The following is an 18,954-nucleotide window of genomic DNA, read 5'->3' on the forward strand; positions in this document are numbered from 1 at the left end:
ACCGTCGACTCACCTGGCATGAAACGCATGCACTGCCTACTGGCGCAAGGGGTTATCTCAAAGATATTTTATGCTTTTTCATGTATGTTTAATATGTCTCAGCTGTTGATTAACATCTTACGTGTCTTAAATTCAAGAAGTTTATGTTAAGATAAAATGTAAAAGAGTTTGATACCTTATATCCATAGAAAAGCATCGTATTGAATGTCTCAAAATATATAGGTGTCATGACCACCCCAAGATCGACAGGACAGGATATTGGTATATATGTTAGGTCATGTTGTGTACTTCCCTACTTTGATTCTCCTATGGTGTTATGATATCTTAGCCGATATCTCTATCCCGCAGTTTTATAGTGATTGTGGCCACATCCTTCATAGTTTCAGCATGAAAGTTAGTATTTTTTAAGTCAGCTATCGTTTATAATGAAGCTTATGCAATATCATCGCACACTAATTTGCACTAAGCCATAGTCTAACTAAAAGTGCTTAATGGTTCAACTTCTTTATTATACAATGTCACAACGTTTCGAAACAGATTCTAGTCTCTTCTTCAGGTGAAGTGAGGGTAAAACTAAAGGGTTGTAGTATATATACACATAACAGTAGACTGATAACAATGGGTAACAAGAGATACAGGTTTCTATTAATTGATGTACAGGCTTCAACTGATTGTTGTGCAGGCTTGTATTGATTAGCTTAACGAGTTAAGGTAAAGATGTTTGGATAAAGATTAGTCACTGAGGATAAGGTGGTACGATGCATTGGGTAAGTAAACACCTCTGTCTCTGTTGATTGAGGGATTGTTTCGTTTGATTGCAATGGCTTCTAGGAGCTTCCGTTTTTTAAGTCATTGGCGTTCCTAACTAATGTCCTGGTGTTGTCCCAAACAATCTTGTGATTGGGGTTGAGCATGATGTGTTCACATACAGCAGACTTCTGATCCAAATTTTGAACTGATGTTTTGTGTTCTTTTAACCTGATAGCCAGTGGTCGACCAGTTTCACCAATATATGTCTCTTTACAACTGCATTGGATCTGGTAGATGCATCCTGCTGGATTGTTGCATTTAGGTGTTGTTGGCCCACGTCCATTAGCTGATAGTAGGGTTTTCAGGTTGGTGTCGCTACGGAAGGTGACGTCTGTTCCTGTTGTTTTCTTGATGAGACGGCTGATGCGATGACTTATCTGGCCATGGTATGATATGTTGATTCTGATAGGGGAAGGTTCTGGTTTAGTTGATTTGGGAGTTTCTTTCAGGGTCTTGGTGATGGTGTTGCTGACTAGATGGGGCGGGTACTCGTTAAGGTCTTGGAAAGTTGATTTCAAGTGTTTTAATTCGCTGTGGAGGCTGTCTGGGCTGCAGACCGCTTTTGCTCTTCGTGCCAGGGTAGCTACTATGCCTTTCTTGATCTGGGGATGATGGTTGGACTGATCCGTATGTGTTGGTTTACGGTAAACACTGGTGGCTATGGATTGTTGGCGTCGGTGGAGAAGAATGTCCAGGAAGGGAAGCTGTTGGTGTGTCTCTTCTTCCATTGTAAACTGAATTCTTGGGTGTTGGGAATTCAAGTGTTGCAGCCATAGTCTGTTCCAGATAAGTCGCTTCGGACTTACCAGCATTGCGCATGTCTGCACTAATCTCTCCTCAGTAAAGTCATTTCTTCACGTTTCCTATCTCCCTATAGTAACGTATATTTCACACTTTCGTACATCAACTACATAAATTGTAGAGATAAACGTGAAAAAAACACAGTTAACTTCAATAAGCCTGTAGTAGGAGATCCGGTTCATACTGAAGACATACAGGACTGAAAGGCCGGTGTTTATTCTTTCATTGCGTATCTTTGAGATTGAATATATTCAGATTTAATATGGAGATGTCGCTGCCTGCAGCTGTCTTACTTCTTGGTGGAGACCCGCCACCTAATTCAGAGCCTTATGCTATATTTAATGGAGTAGGACAGTGGGGTAGCCTCGTGGTTAAAGCGTACAACGTCCAAGACCTGGGTTCGATTCCGCACATGGGCACAATTTGTAAAATCTATTTCTGGTCAGAACCTAACCACGTAAGAAGCTGCTTTACATGAGGAATGGCAGAGAGTGCCCCTTCAGAGGATCAGGAGGCTGACAGTGGGTATGAGGAGGAGAGTGCTGGCTGTCATACAGTCACACGGAGGTTACATTCGTTATTGACCTTGACAGTCAACAATATCAGGGGGTTCAACAGTATCACGGGGTACTGGACTTTCAATGCCAATCCTTTCAACAGTAATGGTTGTCGAGATTAAAAACATATAGTTAGGTCACAGCAGTGACAATTACAGAAACAAGGTAGACTAGTTTTCGCTCCTAACGCCGAAGATTAGATTCCCCATGTGGAAACACGGTTTCAAGTTCTTTGCTGGTGTCCCATGTCGTGATCGGGTCCTAGTCATAAGGGCCACATGACAAAGGGGCCGCAAAATAAGAAAGTCAAAAGGGCCGCAAGAAAGTCAAAAGGGCCGCATGACAAAAGGGCCGCAAAATATGAAAGTCAAAGGGGCCGCATGACAAAAAGGGCTGCAAAATAAGAAAGTCAAAAGGGCAGCATGACAAAAGGGCCGCAAAATAAGAAAGTCAAGGGGGCCGCAAAATAAGAAAGTCAAAAGGGCCACATATGAAAATAATAATAATAATAATGATGTACGCCTCTCCGTGGTGGGCCTAGATAGGGGAATTTTATTCCCTGAACTGAACGTACATCACCCAGTTAGGGCTGACCCCCCGAAGCTGGTTTTTACTGGGTTACAGACAAACAAGGAGAGAAACATCTTACAACTCCGCAGCCCAGTCAGCCTTCCTCCGGTAGTGACACCAACCACACTGGAGATGGGACTTGCCCCAGGGGAAGGCACAGAACCCGACCAAGAATATCTTGGTCAAACCATCTCAAATCCACACTACTTGAGTGTGCGATGGCGACTGGGTGGCCTGATAATCCACTATCAATGGCAAGTCGCTTAAGCTACATTGGGACAATGCCATGCCCATGTATGCTTACCTGACGGAGCAAAATCTCCGAGATCAACTCCGGCGTCTTAAACATCTAATGCCCCGTGAGCCAGTTCAACCCACAACTGGTGCCCGTCAGGAACCTTTGCAAGAGCAAAATGCTCAAGTGGCAGCTGACCCCAAACTCCTTATGGACGTCCGCGTCAACCTCTTTCCTCTTCCTGATGGAAACTCTTCCGAGAAAGAGCCAATTGGCCCCGAAAGTTTGGACCCTCACTCTTCCTCTTCTTCAGTTGTAGACCTTACCGAAAATCCTGTGTACATTTTGTTTACTTCTATTTATGAGGAAATTTGTGATTTACCTTTAGAGAAACGGAGGCCAATTAAACAACTAAACGTGTCTTTTCCCCCAAATTAAATTGATTTACTAAATGAAATTATCTCTCTAAAACTTTCTGCGGACTGTTCTTTACATGAAATAAATTCCTGCGTCTATGCTGCCGCGCGAACTTTGGAGGAACTTCACACAGTTTCCAAAGAAAAATCTTCTACTACTAAGAACGACAAACCAAGGAAAAACCGGTTTCAAGTGAAATTAACAGAAACTAGAAAATATATTTCCTGGATAGAGCTGTGCCTGAAATAACGATCATCAGGGAATCCCATGTCTAAACGACAAAAGGCAATTTGGAGAAAATTAAAATTACAGTACAAGACAACAAAAGAAAAGGTACTTCTCCAAATTGTCGATTCCTTTAAGGCAAAAATAAAAGTTTGGACAGAAAGAAAGAAAAAATGGGAAAAGAGGAGCAAATTTATCAAGCATAATAAAATGTTTAAGAATAATGAACATAATAGGCAACTTAAAACAAGTGGTGATGGTGGGCATGATAAGCGGCCTCCCATGGATGCCAGTGAAAGGTTCTGGAAACAGTTGTGGTCTGTACCCGGCAACTGTAACCTGGAGGCACCATGGGTAAGTGATTATGACCATGCAATGCATGAGAAAGTAACCAGGTCGTTTGTCTGTTACATCTCACCAGATTGCCTGAAAAGTGTCATTAAAAAGTCCAAATCTAATACAGCTCCAGGGCCTGATGGCATTCGAAACCGGTACTGGAAACTGTTCCCTTGTGTCCAAACACCATTACTTCACTGTTTTAACTCTCTTGTGGATACAGGTGATGTTCCTCCATGGTTCTGCAAAGGTCGCACAATACTCCTTCCCAAAAAAGGAGACTTGACTGATCCCCAAAACTTCCCCCCAATCACATGTCTAAATACCCAATACAAACTATTCACAGGGTGTTTGACAAACCTCGTGTCATGTTACTGCTCTTCCAATGAGATAATTTACAGAGAGCAGAAGGGGGCGAGGAAGGGATGTTGGGGGTGCAAGGATCAACTTCTTGTACAGAAAATGATTTTGGAAGAGGCTAAAACCTATCACCGCAACCTCTCCATGTGCTGGATAGACTACAAAAAGGCATACGACTCTGTCCCTCACGAATGGATTCTGAAGTCTCTTTAGTGTATTGACCTCCCTGAGCGATTACTTGATTTACTCAAGTCTTTAATGAGTTGCTGGTCGACTCAACTTGAGATGTACTCACAAGGAGAGGTGCAGACTTCGGAATCTATTCCAATCAGAAGGGGAATTTTCCAGGGGGACTCCTTTAGTCCTTTGCTTTTTTGTCTGTCTCTGAATCCTTTGAGTTTTCTGCTCAATAGGGAGGAAGGTTATCATCCCGGACCTCCACAGCACAGATCCCCAACACCTCTTACTCATCTTCTCTACATGGATGACATCGAGCTCCTTGCCAAGGGACAGACCAATTTGAAAGAACAGGTTCTCCTTGTCGAGTCCTTCTCTAATGATATAGGCATGACATTTGGACTCGACAAATGTAATACTCTTCATTTGAAACGTGGCAAGGTAACTAATGATGGATCGGTCAGGTTACAAGGGGGAGGAGTTATTGAGCATCTTGTGGAAGATCAGGCCTACACCTATCTTGGAATGCAAGTTCGAGACAAGCTCCAGAATGCCCAGATTCAAGATAAACTTCAGGCCGAGTATAAATCTCGTTTAAAGAAAATCTGGAGTTCAGAGCTAAATGCTTGAAACAAGGTCAAAGCCACCAATACTTTTGCTGTGCCAGTCCTCTCCTATTCCTTTGGAGTAGTTGATTGGACAAAACAAGACATCCAGGGTCTTGACCGCCTGACCAGAAGGATCATGTCTGATAACAGAGCACACCACCCTCGTTCCTCTCTTAATCGTTTATACATGCCAATCGATTCGGGAGGACGGGGTTTGATTAATGTGGAAGCTCTTCATGATAGAATTCTATTGTGCACTTTTGCACATATTTATTTATCGGATGATCCTCTGGTGATGCACGTCAAGACTCATGATGAAAGCAAGGAATTCCACAGCTATTTTAAGCGTGCCAAGGTTGTTGGACACAATCTGAAATTTGAAGTTGATTTTGTTGATGGCGATGTACTGCTGGACGGTACAGTGATGGGAGTAAACCAGGTGAAGTCCTTCACCAAGTCTGCCCAGAGTCGGTCCTTTGTGGAGAAGCTGTCTGAGAAACCATTGCATCGAGTGTACATGCAGTGTGTGGAACAGAACAGCAATCCAACCGACTCCTTCGTGCCTGGATGAAGTCAGCTGGTCTCAAACTGAGGGCTTCCTTTTTGCTGCTCAGGACCAGTCACTTCCCACTCGCAATCGCCAGAATGTTATTCTTAAAGAAAATATCAATATGAAATGTCGGCTCAATCAATTTACAGAGACTGTCCAACACCTTGTTAGTGGATGCACTTCCTTGGCACAAACAGCATATCTTAAAAGACATGATGACATGGCTCGCTGCTTTTATTATCGTCTCCGCCATGCCTGTGGCTTTGACTCCGAGGTCCATCCATGGTACCATCCTGAACATGTCCAGTGCGTCCTGGAAAATGACAGCTAAAAACTTCTCTGGAATAGGCCAATATACAGCCTGAGACGAATTCCAGCCAACAAACCTGATCTTGTCCTTTTTGATAAAGCCAATGAAATTATTTATATCATAGAATTTTCTGTCCCTTTTGACAGCAATGTGATTGGCAAGATTCAGGAAAAGCATGATAAATATGCCGACCTCGCCTTTGAAATGTCTCGCTTACATCCCAAGTACACTGTCGTCAGGCTCCCCATTGTTCTCGGTGCCCTTGGTTTGGTACCTCCTGATCTCTTGGCGCAGATGAGGAGAGTGCCCGGGTTCTCCACCGGGAGCACAGCCCTTCTGACAATCTGGGTAATGCAGAAGGCTGCAGTGTTGGGGAGCCTCCATATTCTCCGGTAAGTTCTTGGTGGGTTCGACTAGGCAGTGTTTCCTGGGAGAAGTCCCATTCGCTGTCTGGGCTGTGTGTAGAGGGGGCGAGGGCCCTGAGCTGATGATGAGCCTCACCGGCCTGACAGTGCCAGGATCACCCGAACCCTCTCTGCTGCATATCGATCTGAATCTGTAAATCATAATAAGATCCCTTTTGACAGCAATGTGATTGGCAAGATTCAGGAAAAGCATGATAAATATGCCGACCTCGCCTTTGAAATGTCTCACTTGCATCCCAAGTACACTGTCGTCAGGCTCCCCATTGTTCTCGGTGCCCTTGGTTTGGTACCTCCTGATCTCTTGGCGCAGATGAGGAGAGTGTCCGTGTTCTCCACCGGGAGCACAGCCCTTCTGACAATCTGGGTAATGCAGAAGGCTGCAGTGTTGGGGAGCCTCCATATTCTCCGGAATGTTCTTGGTGGGTTCGACTAGGCAGTGTTTCCTGGGAGAAGTCCCATTCGCTGTCTGGGCTGCGTGTAGAGGGGGCGAGGGCCCTGAGCTGATGATGAGCCTCACCGGCCTGACTGTGCCAGGATCACCCGAACCCTCTCTGCTGCATATCGATCTTAATCTGTAAAACATAAGATAAGATAAGATAAGATAGATATGCAGCAGAGAAGGGTTCAGGTGATCCTGGCACAGTCAGGCCGGTAAGGCTCATCATCAGCTCAGGGCCCTCACCCCTTCTACACCCAGCATTATTATTATTTTATTTATATGTGGACCTTTTGACTTGGAATCTGAGGCCCTTTTGACTTTTGATGCGGCCTTTTGACATTCTTGCGGCCCTTTAGACTTTTCCATTTTGCAGCCCTTTTGTCATGCGGCCCTTTTGACCTGTTTGAACTGTGAAAAAGAAGAGTGAATGAGTTTAGTTTTACACCGAAATCAGAAATGTCCAGTTATACGGCGTCAGTCTGTTAATAATCGAGCCTTGGCCAGATAATCCAGTGGTCAGCAACATGAATACTTGTCAAAAATGTAATTTGAGCGTGTTGATCTCCAAACAAAAGCATTGAAACATTTATTGTTTTAAAGGGGCACTGATGCGGAGCGAATAATGTTTCTCGCCAACGGTCTAATGACGAAACCAAGCTGCAAATTGGTCAGCACCCGCTCCCTCGACCGTGACGGACAAAGGGACTGGGCTCCTGTCCACATTAGCAGAATTTCTTCACCCTAAAAAGTGCGGAGGCCGGATGCTCATCACATGACGTTATTTAAAAATATCCATGTATTCCTTGTCTGATAGTAACAAAACATCCCAGCAGTGTAGTTTTTTTCCGGATGCTTGGATAGTATAGTGACTGATCCAATTTGATCCTATTTCTGAGTTTTTAACCTCGATATTTAATCATGTTATGTGATAATATGATGTCTACATGCACGCAGCAAGCCATTTGTTTCAGTCCGAAAGATTGAAAAGCTTTACATTTAGATAGTTTTGATGGGTATTTTTGTTGGTTCAGCGGTGATAGTAAATATCATACGTAAATTTTAGTAACTGTGGTAGCTACCCCGGTTTATTATTCATGGTAATAAAAACGCACAGTTAATTTATATGAATTCGTAAACGAAAAACGATGACTTTGCCTTTGGTAGAGAAATCTGAAAATTATCTTACGTCAAAAAATCCCAAACCTATTACACCTATTTACCCAAGTACACAGCAAATGCCTGTATGTATTCCTTATGTAACGAAGTTCTGTTGGTATCCTCAAAACAGTTTCGGCCCGTAAGTGTTTTCAGGCTGCATGCGACATAGAGATTACATCTTCCTTGCCGTAACTCGCGTTTGATGGTGTAAACCTACACGTGTTATTGTCATCATTCTCTGGATGGTCAGTTAATGACTTTATAACAGGTATAATTAGTAGTAACACCACTTTGGTTACTCATCAAAGGTTCCCATTTGGCACTTCTCCTGTCTAGAGTAAATACTCAACATTATAAGTTAAGGTCTGTAGTGGCAAATGTATTATATGTTATGTAATATGTGCATGTAAGTGATGTAAGAGGGTTAATCAGCTGAGTTACAAAAACAAACATCGATCAAAGGATTAACCGATAACACACTGATTGATTAATTACTTTTATCTTCCACAGCGGATTTGTCAAAAGGCAGTGTGTGTAGATGTACAGATCTATACTGACTACACCCTGTCGTAAAGTGCGAGTGTAAAAACAACATCCTCCCTTCAAAGAATTAACCACCATTGCGTTGATTGATTGCTCATTAATGGTTAACTAAATTACTTAGAATGGCGGACATCATACATTTAGTTGCCAGGTGTGCTATCTTGGTTGACCAATGAGAGGTTTATCAGGTTTTCACCAATGTGTTACTTTTTCGCAAATTAGACTGTTGTAAGACACACGACACAGAGCAGGATTATTTACCAGCTGCAGATGAATGGAATATCGTTCTTTTATGTGGATATTGTTGGATACATTCCTGAACAAGGTAGTAGCCTGTCATTGTTCTATAAAATTAGTCTGTTTTACATTCATTATTTGCATTTTGTTTTAATGTATTTGTTGTAGCATTCAGCAGAATCTGTTTCACAGAAAACACACACTAGATCGCGTATGTGTGTAAAATAGGATCCACATTGGCAATCTATACAATGTATAAATGTTGCTGTGATGTTAGAAATTTACTATGTAAAAGCAGACTGTGTGTTCTTTCATTAAATTTCAAAATCATACAAATATAACTATATATATAAACTAATTAGGGTTATGAGACAAAATTTAGAGACGTAAATTGGCTTCGTTATTTTCCCGTCCTAATAGTTTTTAACCATTTCAACCACTGGCAGATGATTAACCTTCAAAGTGTTTCATTTGTTTTCATAATACCTTTGTAATGAAGTAAAATTACTTGACCTTAGTTGATCTGTCTATAATTAAACTCTCAGTTGCGCATACGGACTGCGCAGCAGAGGTCACGAACCAGTCGCGAATTCTAGGATATCATCCGGGTACTCTCGGGTGAAAAACAATAACAAACGTTTACACCAGTCCACGGAAATTGCTCCGCATCAGTGCCCCTTTAAATAATACAGTTAAGTATTTATCGGTATTACTAGCCGTATCGGAGTTTGTCTCTAGCATATTTCGCATTCCCAGGAAACTCGGTCCAGGCAACTCAGCCACAGCTTTCGGAACATGTCTCTAGAGTTACTTCCCTTCGCGAACTCTTCAGAAGCACCTGTCAATACAAATAAACAAACTATGTCGGCCGGCGAAGTTGGGGTGAGTGGTGTCTGGCAACAGTGGAAACGGCCACAGTATATTCATATACTTGGCTCTGTCTTTGAATTAAAGTCTGATAATGTCAAAGCAGTATAAGTATTGTTTTAGATGATTACATTCCAAATGGTCAGCGACAAGACCCTTAAACTTTTGGCCAATACATTTCCCAAAACAGATTAGAAGTTATACATACTAACATAAGCGGATCCGTGTGTGTGCGTGCATGGGTGTTTGCGTGCATGCAATGAACCCCCCTCCAGAATGTGTACAAAATTGCTGGCCCCCCTACCTACCCAGAACAAAAAAGGACAACCTCCTCCGCCTCCCCAAATCATCACCACCCACTAGCCATAAATTATTAATGGACCTTAAATGACCATTGAAACTCTCGTGAAAACTGTGTAGCCCCCTTTCTCAGGAAGCTGTATCCGTCCCTGTAATATGTAGTAATAAACAAACTATGTTATGAATTAATTTTAAGGAAATAGACCATCGCGAGTGAGGACTTTGTGACTACCAGAATACATAGCATAACCTCTACCCTATGTGTTCACTCAAGTATTCATGGAAGTGTTTAACTAACTAACTAACTAACTAACTAACTAACTAACTAACTAACTAACTAACTAATAAGGTGTGCGTAAATGGTTGCATGGTACATCCAGCATTTATGATGATTTTCAACTTCAGCATCTCTAGCATTCACATATCAGTAAACCTATTCTTTCCTGTGGTTCTTGCAATATCAAATTACCCACCCTTGATTTCCATTGATGAAATGCCCTTCTTGTAAGGAACATACTGCCACAATCATTATCCCCTGCTGTGCTTTTGGCGTGAAGCGGAGGATATAGCATGAGGCTCCATGCATATGTATGTACGAATTTGAATATCTTAAGAACCATTCACTTGATTCTTTTCATACTTGTGTCTTAGCGGGTAGAGAGAATAATGTTGGTGGAGGGGAGCACACACACAACGCTACTTGTGGTTACAGTTGACAGCCGTTTATTTCAGTTAAAATGAACAGTTGAGGTGACCCTGAAAACATACATACATGTAACTACATATATGAGCGTAGCATTCATAGCATGGCATTCATATGTAAGTATTGCATTTTCCATTTATTAACGGGATATAACTAGCCCTGATACTGCTCTAGCACGAATACATTTCAAAATATAAATAACAACATGAAAACTATTCATACATACGTAAATCATTTAGGATATTCAATAAGTATTATACACATATACCTGAGGAAAATGCATGAAGTTTAATACTTAAAAGGTCCTATAAGGTACACTTACCACTGTGTGGCAATGAGTGACTACGACCTCTCATGCAGTTGAGTTCTCGAAGATCATTCTAAGAAAATTAAATTATTTGTACACATGCAAGCGGACACTATACACTATATATTAACTATATACAAGTACTTAAAATTGAAAAGTATAAACTATGAAACTAATAATGATTAAAAACATGACCTGGCCACACTTGGTACCTAGGTTCATCATAATAAAGGACAGGTCTCAGTCAGGTTTGGTGACCCTTACCTTCATTTCAAGGTCATAAAGTGGAATTTAACCTTTTAGTAAGTTTTACCCTTGTCAGCAAGATATCTCAAGAACCATTCCCAGAATTGTCTTCATATTCAACACCAAGTTTATTCTAAGGATGATGTAGGGCCCAGTAGATTTTGGTGACCTTCTCTTAATGTTCAAGGTCATGGAGGCACTTTGATGATTTCAGCATATTCACCTGCATGTGAAGCTTGTCAACGCGATATCTCAAGAACTGGCCAATGGATTTTCTTATTCATCACCAAGCTTCATCGTCGGAAGGTGCATTTAACTTCATCTTAACCTACAACCTTCATTTTCATTACTTTTTAAGTTTAGTTTAATAATTTGTGGTGCGGGATTATGTCACCATAGTGACAATGCCTGTCTCATTTTCATTTTAGCAGGAGGAGATATTTGTTTGCCATGAAGCTGATCTCGTAGGATCTGACAGAAAAAGAGTAACAGTGTGTGGGAGGGATGTGTTCATAGTCAAAGTGAGAGGACAGTTCTATGCCATGGACAGTTTCTGCTATCGTATGTATAGACCTTTTATGTGTCATATTTTTTAAAACCTAATATCACTACTCACTTATATGTTTGTCTCTTGTTTAACAACACACTCAGCCATATTTCAGCTATATGGCTTCAGTCTGTAAGCATGGTAAATAATCGAGTCACAACCAGACAACCCAGTCATTGCATGAAACTGACACCCAATCCCATTGATCGCCTCTTACGACCAGCATGAACACCAGTTCTAGCCTGGATCTTGTTGAGCATGATTACTTATTAAGCACAGTTTGCTTTATTAAAAGACGTGGCCTTGAAATAAATAGCAATGACATAATAGTTCAATTTCAATCAGGAAGACGTAGCACAAGGCTCATGGTTAATTTTTTCTGAATGTTGTAATGAGATAGGGTGACTCACCTGTATTACAAAATTCCGAAAATGATCCAAACCAAAGAAAATTTATCTCCCCAGACTGTCACCCTGAAAGAAGTAAATAATCCATGAAAGGAGGATGCGTCAGGTAACCTTGGTAACGAATCGTGGACATTTGCACTTACCTTTTGAACTTTTAGCAATGCAAAGGTTTGTACCTGAGAGATTCCGAATGCTATATTCCCTATGGTCACTTCCAGGTGATGCACAGGAGCACACCACAACAGAGAATAAACAATTGCTGAAAATAGCATTTTTGGCAGTATTCAAGGATGTAAGCTTGCGGAAATTTTAGCTAATGGTAACCATGTCAACAGAAACCAAAAAGCATACATACTGCAGGTCAAATATCAGTGTTATCTGTGGATTTTTGTTTGCTGAGAGATCATTTCCAGTGGCCATTGTATTTCGTAGGTCACACCAAACCCTTAACAGTAGCCATTGTGTGATTAGTTAACTAGAATCCGTTTAGCGGTCTTGCATTTGATTGGACAGTCATAGGTCGCTCAAAGGTTACCTGATGCAACCTCCTACTATATTTTTTTAGGCCCAGTGTATGAATATAACGAATAACACTAGGGCTAAGTTTATTTCGACTGTCCCTGAAAGGTGGTGCTTATGCATGATGTTTTTATAAATGCAGTTGTCTTGAATGGAACAATAAACCCCATCCATTTACATTCAGCTCATCTCATCTTACCTCACCTGTTAAACAAACCTTCTAACCTGCACTGATTTTTTTATTCTGTAGATGCAGGAGGCCCTCTGCATTCAGGACAGATTGAGGTAAGAACATTTCTCTTCAGCCTGTTGGCCAGTGATATTTACAGTGTATACTTTCAAGGCTCTTTGTTTGTGGCGATAAGTTCAAATTGCATGTGGTTCGTGATTGAAGTTGTGTGTTGCATGATATTATCATGAACATATTCAAAGCTGTTAAAATCACTTTCCAACCCAGCTGGGCTGAAATTAGTGAATCATCTGAACTCTGATTTGGCAGGAGGTTTTCATCAGGTAATTTTTCAACTTTACAAGTTGAATTTGCTTTTTTATCCCCCTGGCATGTAATGCAGGGGCATATAGTCGACGCCTCATCAGTCCGTCCGTAACAATTTTGTTTCCGGAGCATAACTCAGAAACCGTTCAATATTTTTTTACCATACTTGATAGATATAATAATCTCAACCTATAGTTGTGCCTTTTGCTATTTACACAGTTTTGGCATTTTTTGTTGTTGTTTTTCCATGGAACATTTTGGTGTTAGTCTAATGGTGGGATGGGCTTCGTTTCAGGAGCAGAACTCAAAAACCATGCAATATTTTTCTGCAAAACTTGGTAGATTTATCATTCAGAACCTGAAGTGGAGCCTTTTGCAATTTACAGATTTTTGCGATGTATTATCTTCTTGGTTTCCACGGAAACGTTTCGGACTTACTCTCAAAAGTTCGAGGTGTGTTTTGTTTCTGGAACAGAATTCAAAAACTTCTTAATATCTGTCAATAAAACTTGGTAGATATGTGTGGCAGACCCCAAAGTGGTGCCTTTTGGTATTTACAGGTTTTTGTGATGTATTATTTTTACGGTTCCATGAACATGTTCTGGACTTCGTTTCCGGAACACAACTCGAAAACCATTTCATATCTTTCTAAAGATCTGGGCTGATATATGAGACAGATCTTGAAATGGTGACTTTTCCTGATTACAGATATATGGCATTTATATTTTTTATGAATTCCATTGAAACAATTCAAACTTTGTCTGAAAACACAGTAAATAACTGTCAGATGATTTGTCCTTTCAAGCATGTGGGGGCCGGTGGGGATATGTAATCTTCTGATGACTCTTCTTTGATAATATATTGTGACTGTAAGTCCACAGTGAAAGGTATCAGAATCTGCAAAGTTGTGTTTTGCGTTGCATGTAAGCTTTAATTTCATCACATGATTTATAAGAATTTTTAAGTTCAGTGACTGTTGTTAGATAGGTTGATATGTCAAGGTAAGTTAAAAATTAATGTAATTATGATTTTTTGGTTTCAAGCAGTTAGCTTTACTTCCAGGATATTGGTCAGTGGACCTGTGTTCGATGTCCCTGGCACAACTATATGATCTGTGTGGCCAGTGGTGAGGGAATATATAAGGTAGGTTATGACATACCACAGGTTTACACATTTACATAGCAGAACTTCAAATCTCTCTTAGTGCTGAGATAGTTGTGAGTTAATATTAATGTATGACACTTATGACTGTCTCGTCACTAAGAGAGCTTTGAAAATCTGGACCTGCCCAGACAAGATCACCCAAAACTCTGCAGTTTGGTCTATAATGGAGCATTGTTTGTTGATTGGGAGAAATTATACACACTTTAAATGCTTAACACACATAATGTGTTATGGCTGTGAACACATTCTTTTTAGGATAATGCTCAATGGATTCATTTCAAACAGGAACGTTGGGTAGCTCGTGTTTAAAGTGTTCGTTCATCATACTGAAGCCCCATCTTCGATTCCTCACATGAGTACATTTGATCTGAATATTACTCTTCCAATTTGTTTTCCCAAACTGTGAGAAATCATATGTTTCTGATCTTAAGTATTGTACTATGGTGTTAGCTCAATATGTCTGTAGTCAGAGTGACATCTGACAAACATTCCGTGATGTCATGGGGCAGGTCATCTTTAATTTTAGGTGACACTGAGTTCATATATTGCCACCTTTGTACAGATATATTCACAAACAATGAAAATGAAGCAATTGGCACAACCAATCTGACAATGTCTTTAAAGTAGATCTTTCATTCATATGTAACTTCCTGCATCTGAAGATGCTGAGTGGAGATGGCTCCAGGTTAACCTTAAGCCAGTTCTGTCCAGTTTATGTGAAGGGTGTTTGATTGCTTCTCATAGTTTCTGTTATTAATCGAAAATTTTGATCACAGCAAACTGAAAGAGCTAATGAAATAATATTTATCAGTTCTATTACCTGCTTTTGGGAAATATCAAAAGGTATAAATATCCACAAGAATATATGTAACAGTTGTCATACTTCTTTTTTGTGGAAGATACAATGGCTGAGTGGGTAGGATTGAGGACTCTATTTGCTGGTGATAGGGTGCCTTTCCCTAAGAGGGTGTTGTCTGAATCCTGGATGAAACTCAAGCCCAAAAGAACTACAAGCTAATTCACTTAGATTATATATCTCCCTGAAACATTGTTACCAGTTGATTATACGAGAATGTTTTCCAATAAAATTGGGAAAAATAGTTTATATTTCTAATTCTGTCGGGTTTAACGTATCATTGTAGATATAGAACAGTAAACAAACACAGATTTTTAGAATAATGGTCAGTATAATCATATTAGATATTATTGTCATTTTGCATACTTATGTTTTACATCCATGACTGTAACTGCGAGATGTCTTATGCGGGGGGTCGACTTATGCACGAAACATAACATTGTGACACTGATTTTAGGGGTCAAGGTAGGCTTATACACGGTAATGTATGGTAGAATCTCTACTATAGAAAATGTCATGCCAAATATAGGATGTGATACATTTGACCAGTTTCTAAAATGCAATGTGAATTTATATCATCATAATAGCATTGCAAGTGGAAAATCCATATCTGTTGATTTTCAAGTTACAAGTATGCTTTTCTGAACAAGATAAACCCTTTTTTGCACTTGCACATAAAACTTAAACAAGCCTCAGTGCTGATTTCCTGATAAAACAGTTAACATCTCACTGGTTCCTTGGGAGGTGCCCCCATCTTTTCAGGTAGCTAGGTAGCACGTGAAAGTGAAAGACCTGATTTTAATCAGTTGTGATCTATCAAAACTAAGGTTACTGAGAGTATGTCCCTGTAGGATAACATTTTGCTCTTTCTGTTCACAGTCAATAGATCCATTCAACATGAATAAACCTCCAGAAATGAAGTCGAAAGGTGTGAAGCAGAGGACACATACTGTGATACGGCGGGATGGCAAGCTGTTTGTGAGGCTGACCAGTATAGACAATACTGTGGAATCTGACCACTACAACTGTCCGGAGTACAGGGAAAAATACAGTCTGAGGTGACTCTGGGAGAGTAACAAGTAGCTGATTTACATAGCAATGAAATAACAGAGGTGCTTGTGATCTCTTGGAGAATAATGGTTCCAGACTCATGTGTTTTGGGGTACGTCATAATCTGAGAGGACCCTGGGATTGTAGCAAGTTATCCGTTTACACATCACTGACGACGTACAGGGAACAGTTTCAGATTCTTGTGATGTTGATTGTATCATGGAGATGAACTAGATGGGAGGTAAACAATTTGTTGTGACTTGAGGAATGTAACAAGTAATCTATTTACACAGGATGGAATTCAGAAATACAGGAAACAGACTTGCTTAAGCAGGAGAGTAATGGTTTCAATAATGGCCGAGTTGGTTATGCGACCGCCTTTGTGTACCGTCGATAATGTTCCTGACGGTCGGTGTGGGTTCAAATCCTGCATGGTACTCCGCATAACAGAAGTACAAGAATATGTATTTTGCTGAGAAAGTGTAATCCAAATTATAACATCTGTTACATCAGACCACTTTCTAAAGGGCATTATGTATCAAGAGGTGAACTTGAAGGAGAAAAATACAGTCGGAGGTGACTCTTGGAAAGTACCAAGTCATTACAGAGAATACAGGCAGCTCCTCTTGGCATTCTTTGCGGTGTCCTGTTTTGGAAAAGATTGCTGTCAGCATTGTTCTGTTCAGCTGTGAAACTTTGTAATTTGTGTCTTGTAGATGAGCTGGAAGTGTGTTCCACATCTCAGCACCGCCTTTAGAAGAAGCTCTATCACAATGGTGTCTGTATGTTTGGCTTGTACATTTAACACTAGACTGGGATCATTGTATCTTGTGTTGACTGGTCCAGCAGCACATAATGGACATTGTCCATAGTGTCTTTGAGGGCTGGTAAAGTGTGATGAGCTTTTGCAAGCATTACTCTTAGATGCAGTGATATACACATATATCTTCAGAAATTAGGCCCTTATGAAAGAAATAAAGTTACTGGTTTATCCAGATCCCATATACTAGTATTTACCAGTTTTACGGTTTCTAAGACAGAAAAAGAATAAAAGTGACATTCAAGTCTATTTCTTGTTATTCTTCAAGATATGTTGAGCAGTGTTTTTCACCTCATCTTGGGAGGATGGGAAAGCCACATTAATTTGGCACACTTAGTGACTGCAAGAGTTGTATGATACACTGGGAGTTGAGACTGAAAATATGATGTGCTGTTGAGATTGACATACAATGATTGAAGCAATAATAACTGTGTTGGACCTTAAAGATATCTAGAGATGGGTCAAGCAGGGCGCTATAAATATGACGCATGTAATGATAATAACAATGATCATTACTGGTAAACACATATAAGATGATCCACGACCTGACAAATGACCCCAATTTGCATACTTGGGAACGCCCCACACAACGATCCACTTGAAACAAGAGGGAGGCAGGTTGTCTGATAAATATCGAGAAGTTCATTTTCCCTGTGTGTTTCACGCATGAATAGTTATAGCAAACTCGATTTGGGAACAGGCACATTCTCAACAAATTGAATCACCACAATATACTGAGCGATCCATTTCACGAAGCAAATGACATTTTCCTGGGTTTTTTTTAACAAAATTGTTGAATATCTAAAATGCTTGTCAATGCCCCAATCATCTATTTGTGTTCGTCTTAACTAAAGGTTGGCATGGAATATCAGAGACTCCAGAAGGCTACTTTGTAAAAGAGAATCTGTTTTGGTTGCACAATTTTTGTCCATATACATGAAACATTGTATGCTATCTCGCTTCCCTGAGAATGAACTATTTGCCCATGTTTTCCTAACTTGGACATTTTTTACTAGAACTGAAATCTGTTTAACAGTATTGAGACAGATGTAAAACAGTAGCGAGACAGGTGTTAATCAGTAGCAAGACAGGTGTTAATCAGTAGCGGTGTTGATTTCATGTCACGGTTAGCATGTATTGCACGTGCATAATCGTCAAGCTACTTGTAGCAGCCAAGGGTACTCGCCCAATTCGTTGTACCGCCTCTCGTCACAAATGCATTTAGTGCGCAGGATCATCTAATATGTGTCTAGCAGTAGATCTTCCCTGTGGATGAATAGGCCATTCACATATTCATCACCAGGTATCCCAAACAACAGGATGTTCTCAGATAATCTCCCAGAGAATCCCATTTTATAAAACATAATAACCTATAAGGAGTATGTCAACACTTTTATTTTTTTCTGTTAAAAGCTTATCACAGAGATGATTGTACAGTCATGTTGGCTATGTACAACACAATGCCCTATACAAATGCAGTGACGATGAAATCAGCAACAAACTTCATGCCGACCTTCACCTCCAGCTTTAAAGGTATCTCAGCAAAGACGTGCTAGACAAATTGGACATACATGTAACACGATAAGACAACTCATCCAGTAACAAAATGTCAAATTTACTTAACAAATGAAATTTTTTTTTTACCTTAATTAAATATAATTTAAGCAAATACCAAATGGCCAACAAAACTGTTGGTCCTTTACCGACTGATGATGTCATATCTTAAGAGCAGTAGACAATCATGTTTCAAATATTAATTTGATTGATGCATATAAAGACACAGCTACAATCTGGATATGTTGAGAAGTGTAATATTTAGTAAACTCTGGATATTACGATCAACTCTATGAAGAGATCTTAGCCCTGTAACTTACATAAGTCTGTGTAAAGATATGGGATATATTATCTCTCACA

The 18,954-nt window shown here is 40.2% G+C and overlaps 1 protein-coding gene across 2 annotated transcripts; it reads left to right on the plus strand.

The window, feature by feature from the left end:
- Positions 1 to 9,573: 9,573 nt before the first annotated feature.
- On the plus strand, positions 9,574 to 17,284 carry LOC137291029 (Rieske domain-containing protein-like). 2 transcript variants are annotated; one of them, XM_067822285.1, is made up of 5 exons: positions 9,574 to 9,640; positions 11,610 to 11,742; positions 12,905 to 12,939; positions 14,213 to 14,293; positions 16,050 to 17,284. In XM_067822285.1, exons 1-5 carry the CDS (start codon positions 9,620 to 9,622, stop codon positions 16,230 to 16,232), a joined length of 453 nt encoding a protein of 150 aa, XP_067678386.1. In that variant the 5' UTR covers positions 9,574 to 9,619; the 3' UTR covers positions 16,233 to 17,284. The 2 variants fall into 2 exon arrangements, with proteins under 2 accessions (XP_067678386.1, XP_067678387.1); XM_067822286.1 differs by having other exon boundaries at positions 9,613 to 9,640; positions 11,613 to 11,742.
- The last annotated feature ends 1,670 nt before the right edge of the window (positions 17,285 to 18,954 follow it).

The sequence above is a fragment of the Haliotis asinina genome, chromosome 7 (assembly GCF_037392515.1).
Source record: "Haliotis asinina isolate JCU_RB_2024 chromosome 7, JCU_Hal_asi_v2, whole genome shotgun sequence".
Lineage (NCBI taxonomy): Eukaryota > Metazoa > Mollusca > Gastropoda > Lepetellida > Haliotidae > Haliotis > Haliotis asinina.

Coding starts and splice junctions, on each gene's coding strand:
- LOC137291029 (XM_067822285.1), top strand. CDS start 9,620: ATGTCGGCCGGCGAAGTTGGG. Junction 11,743..12,904: donor CATGGACAGTTTCTGCTATC/GTATGTATAGAC, acceptor TTTATTCTGTAG/ATGCAGGAGGCCCTCTGCAT. Junction 14,294..16,049: donor GTGGTGAGGGAATATATAAG/GTAGGTTATGAC, acceptor TTCTGTTCACAG/TCAATAGATCCATTCAACAT.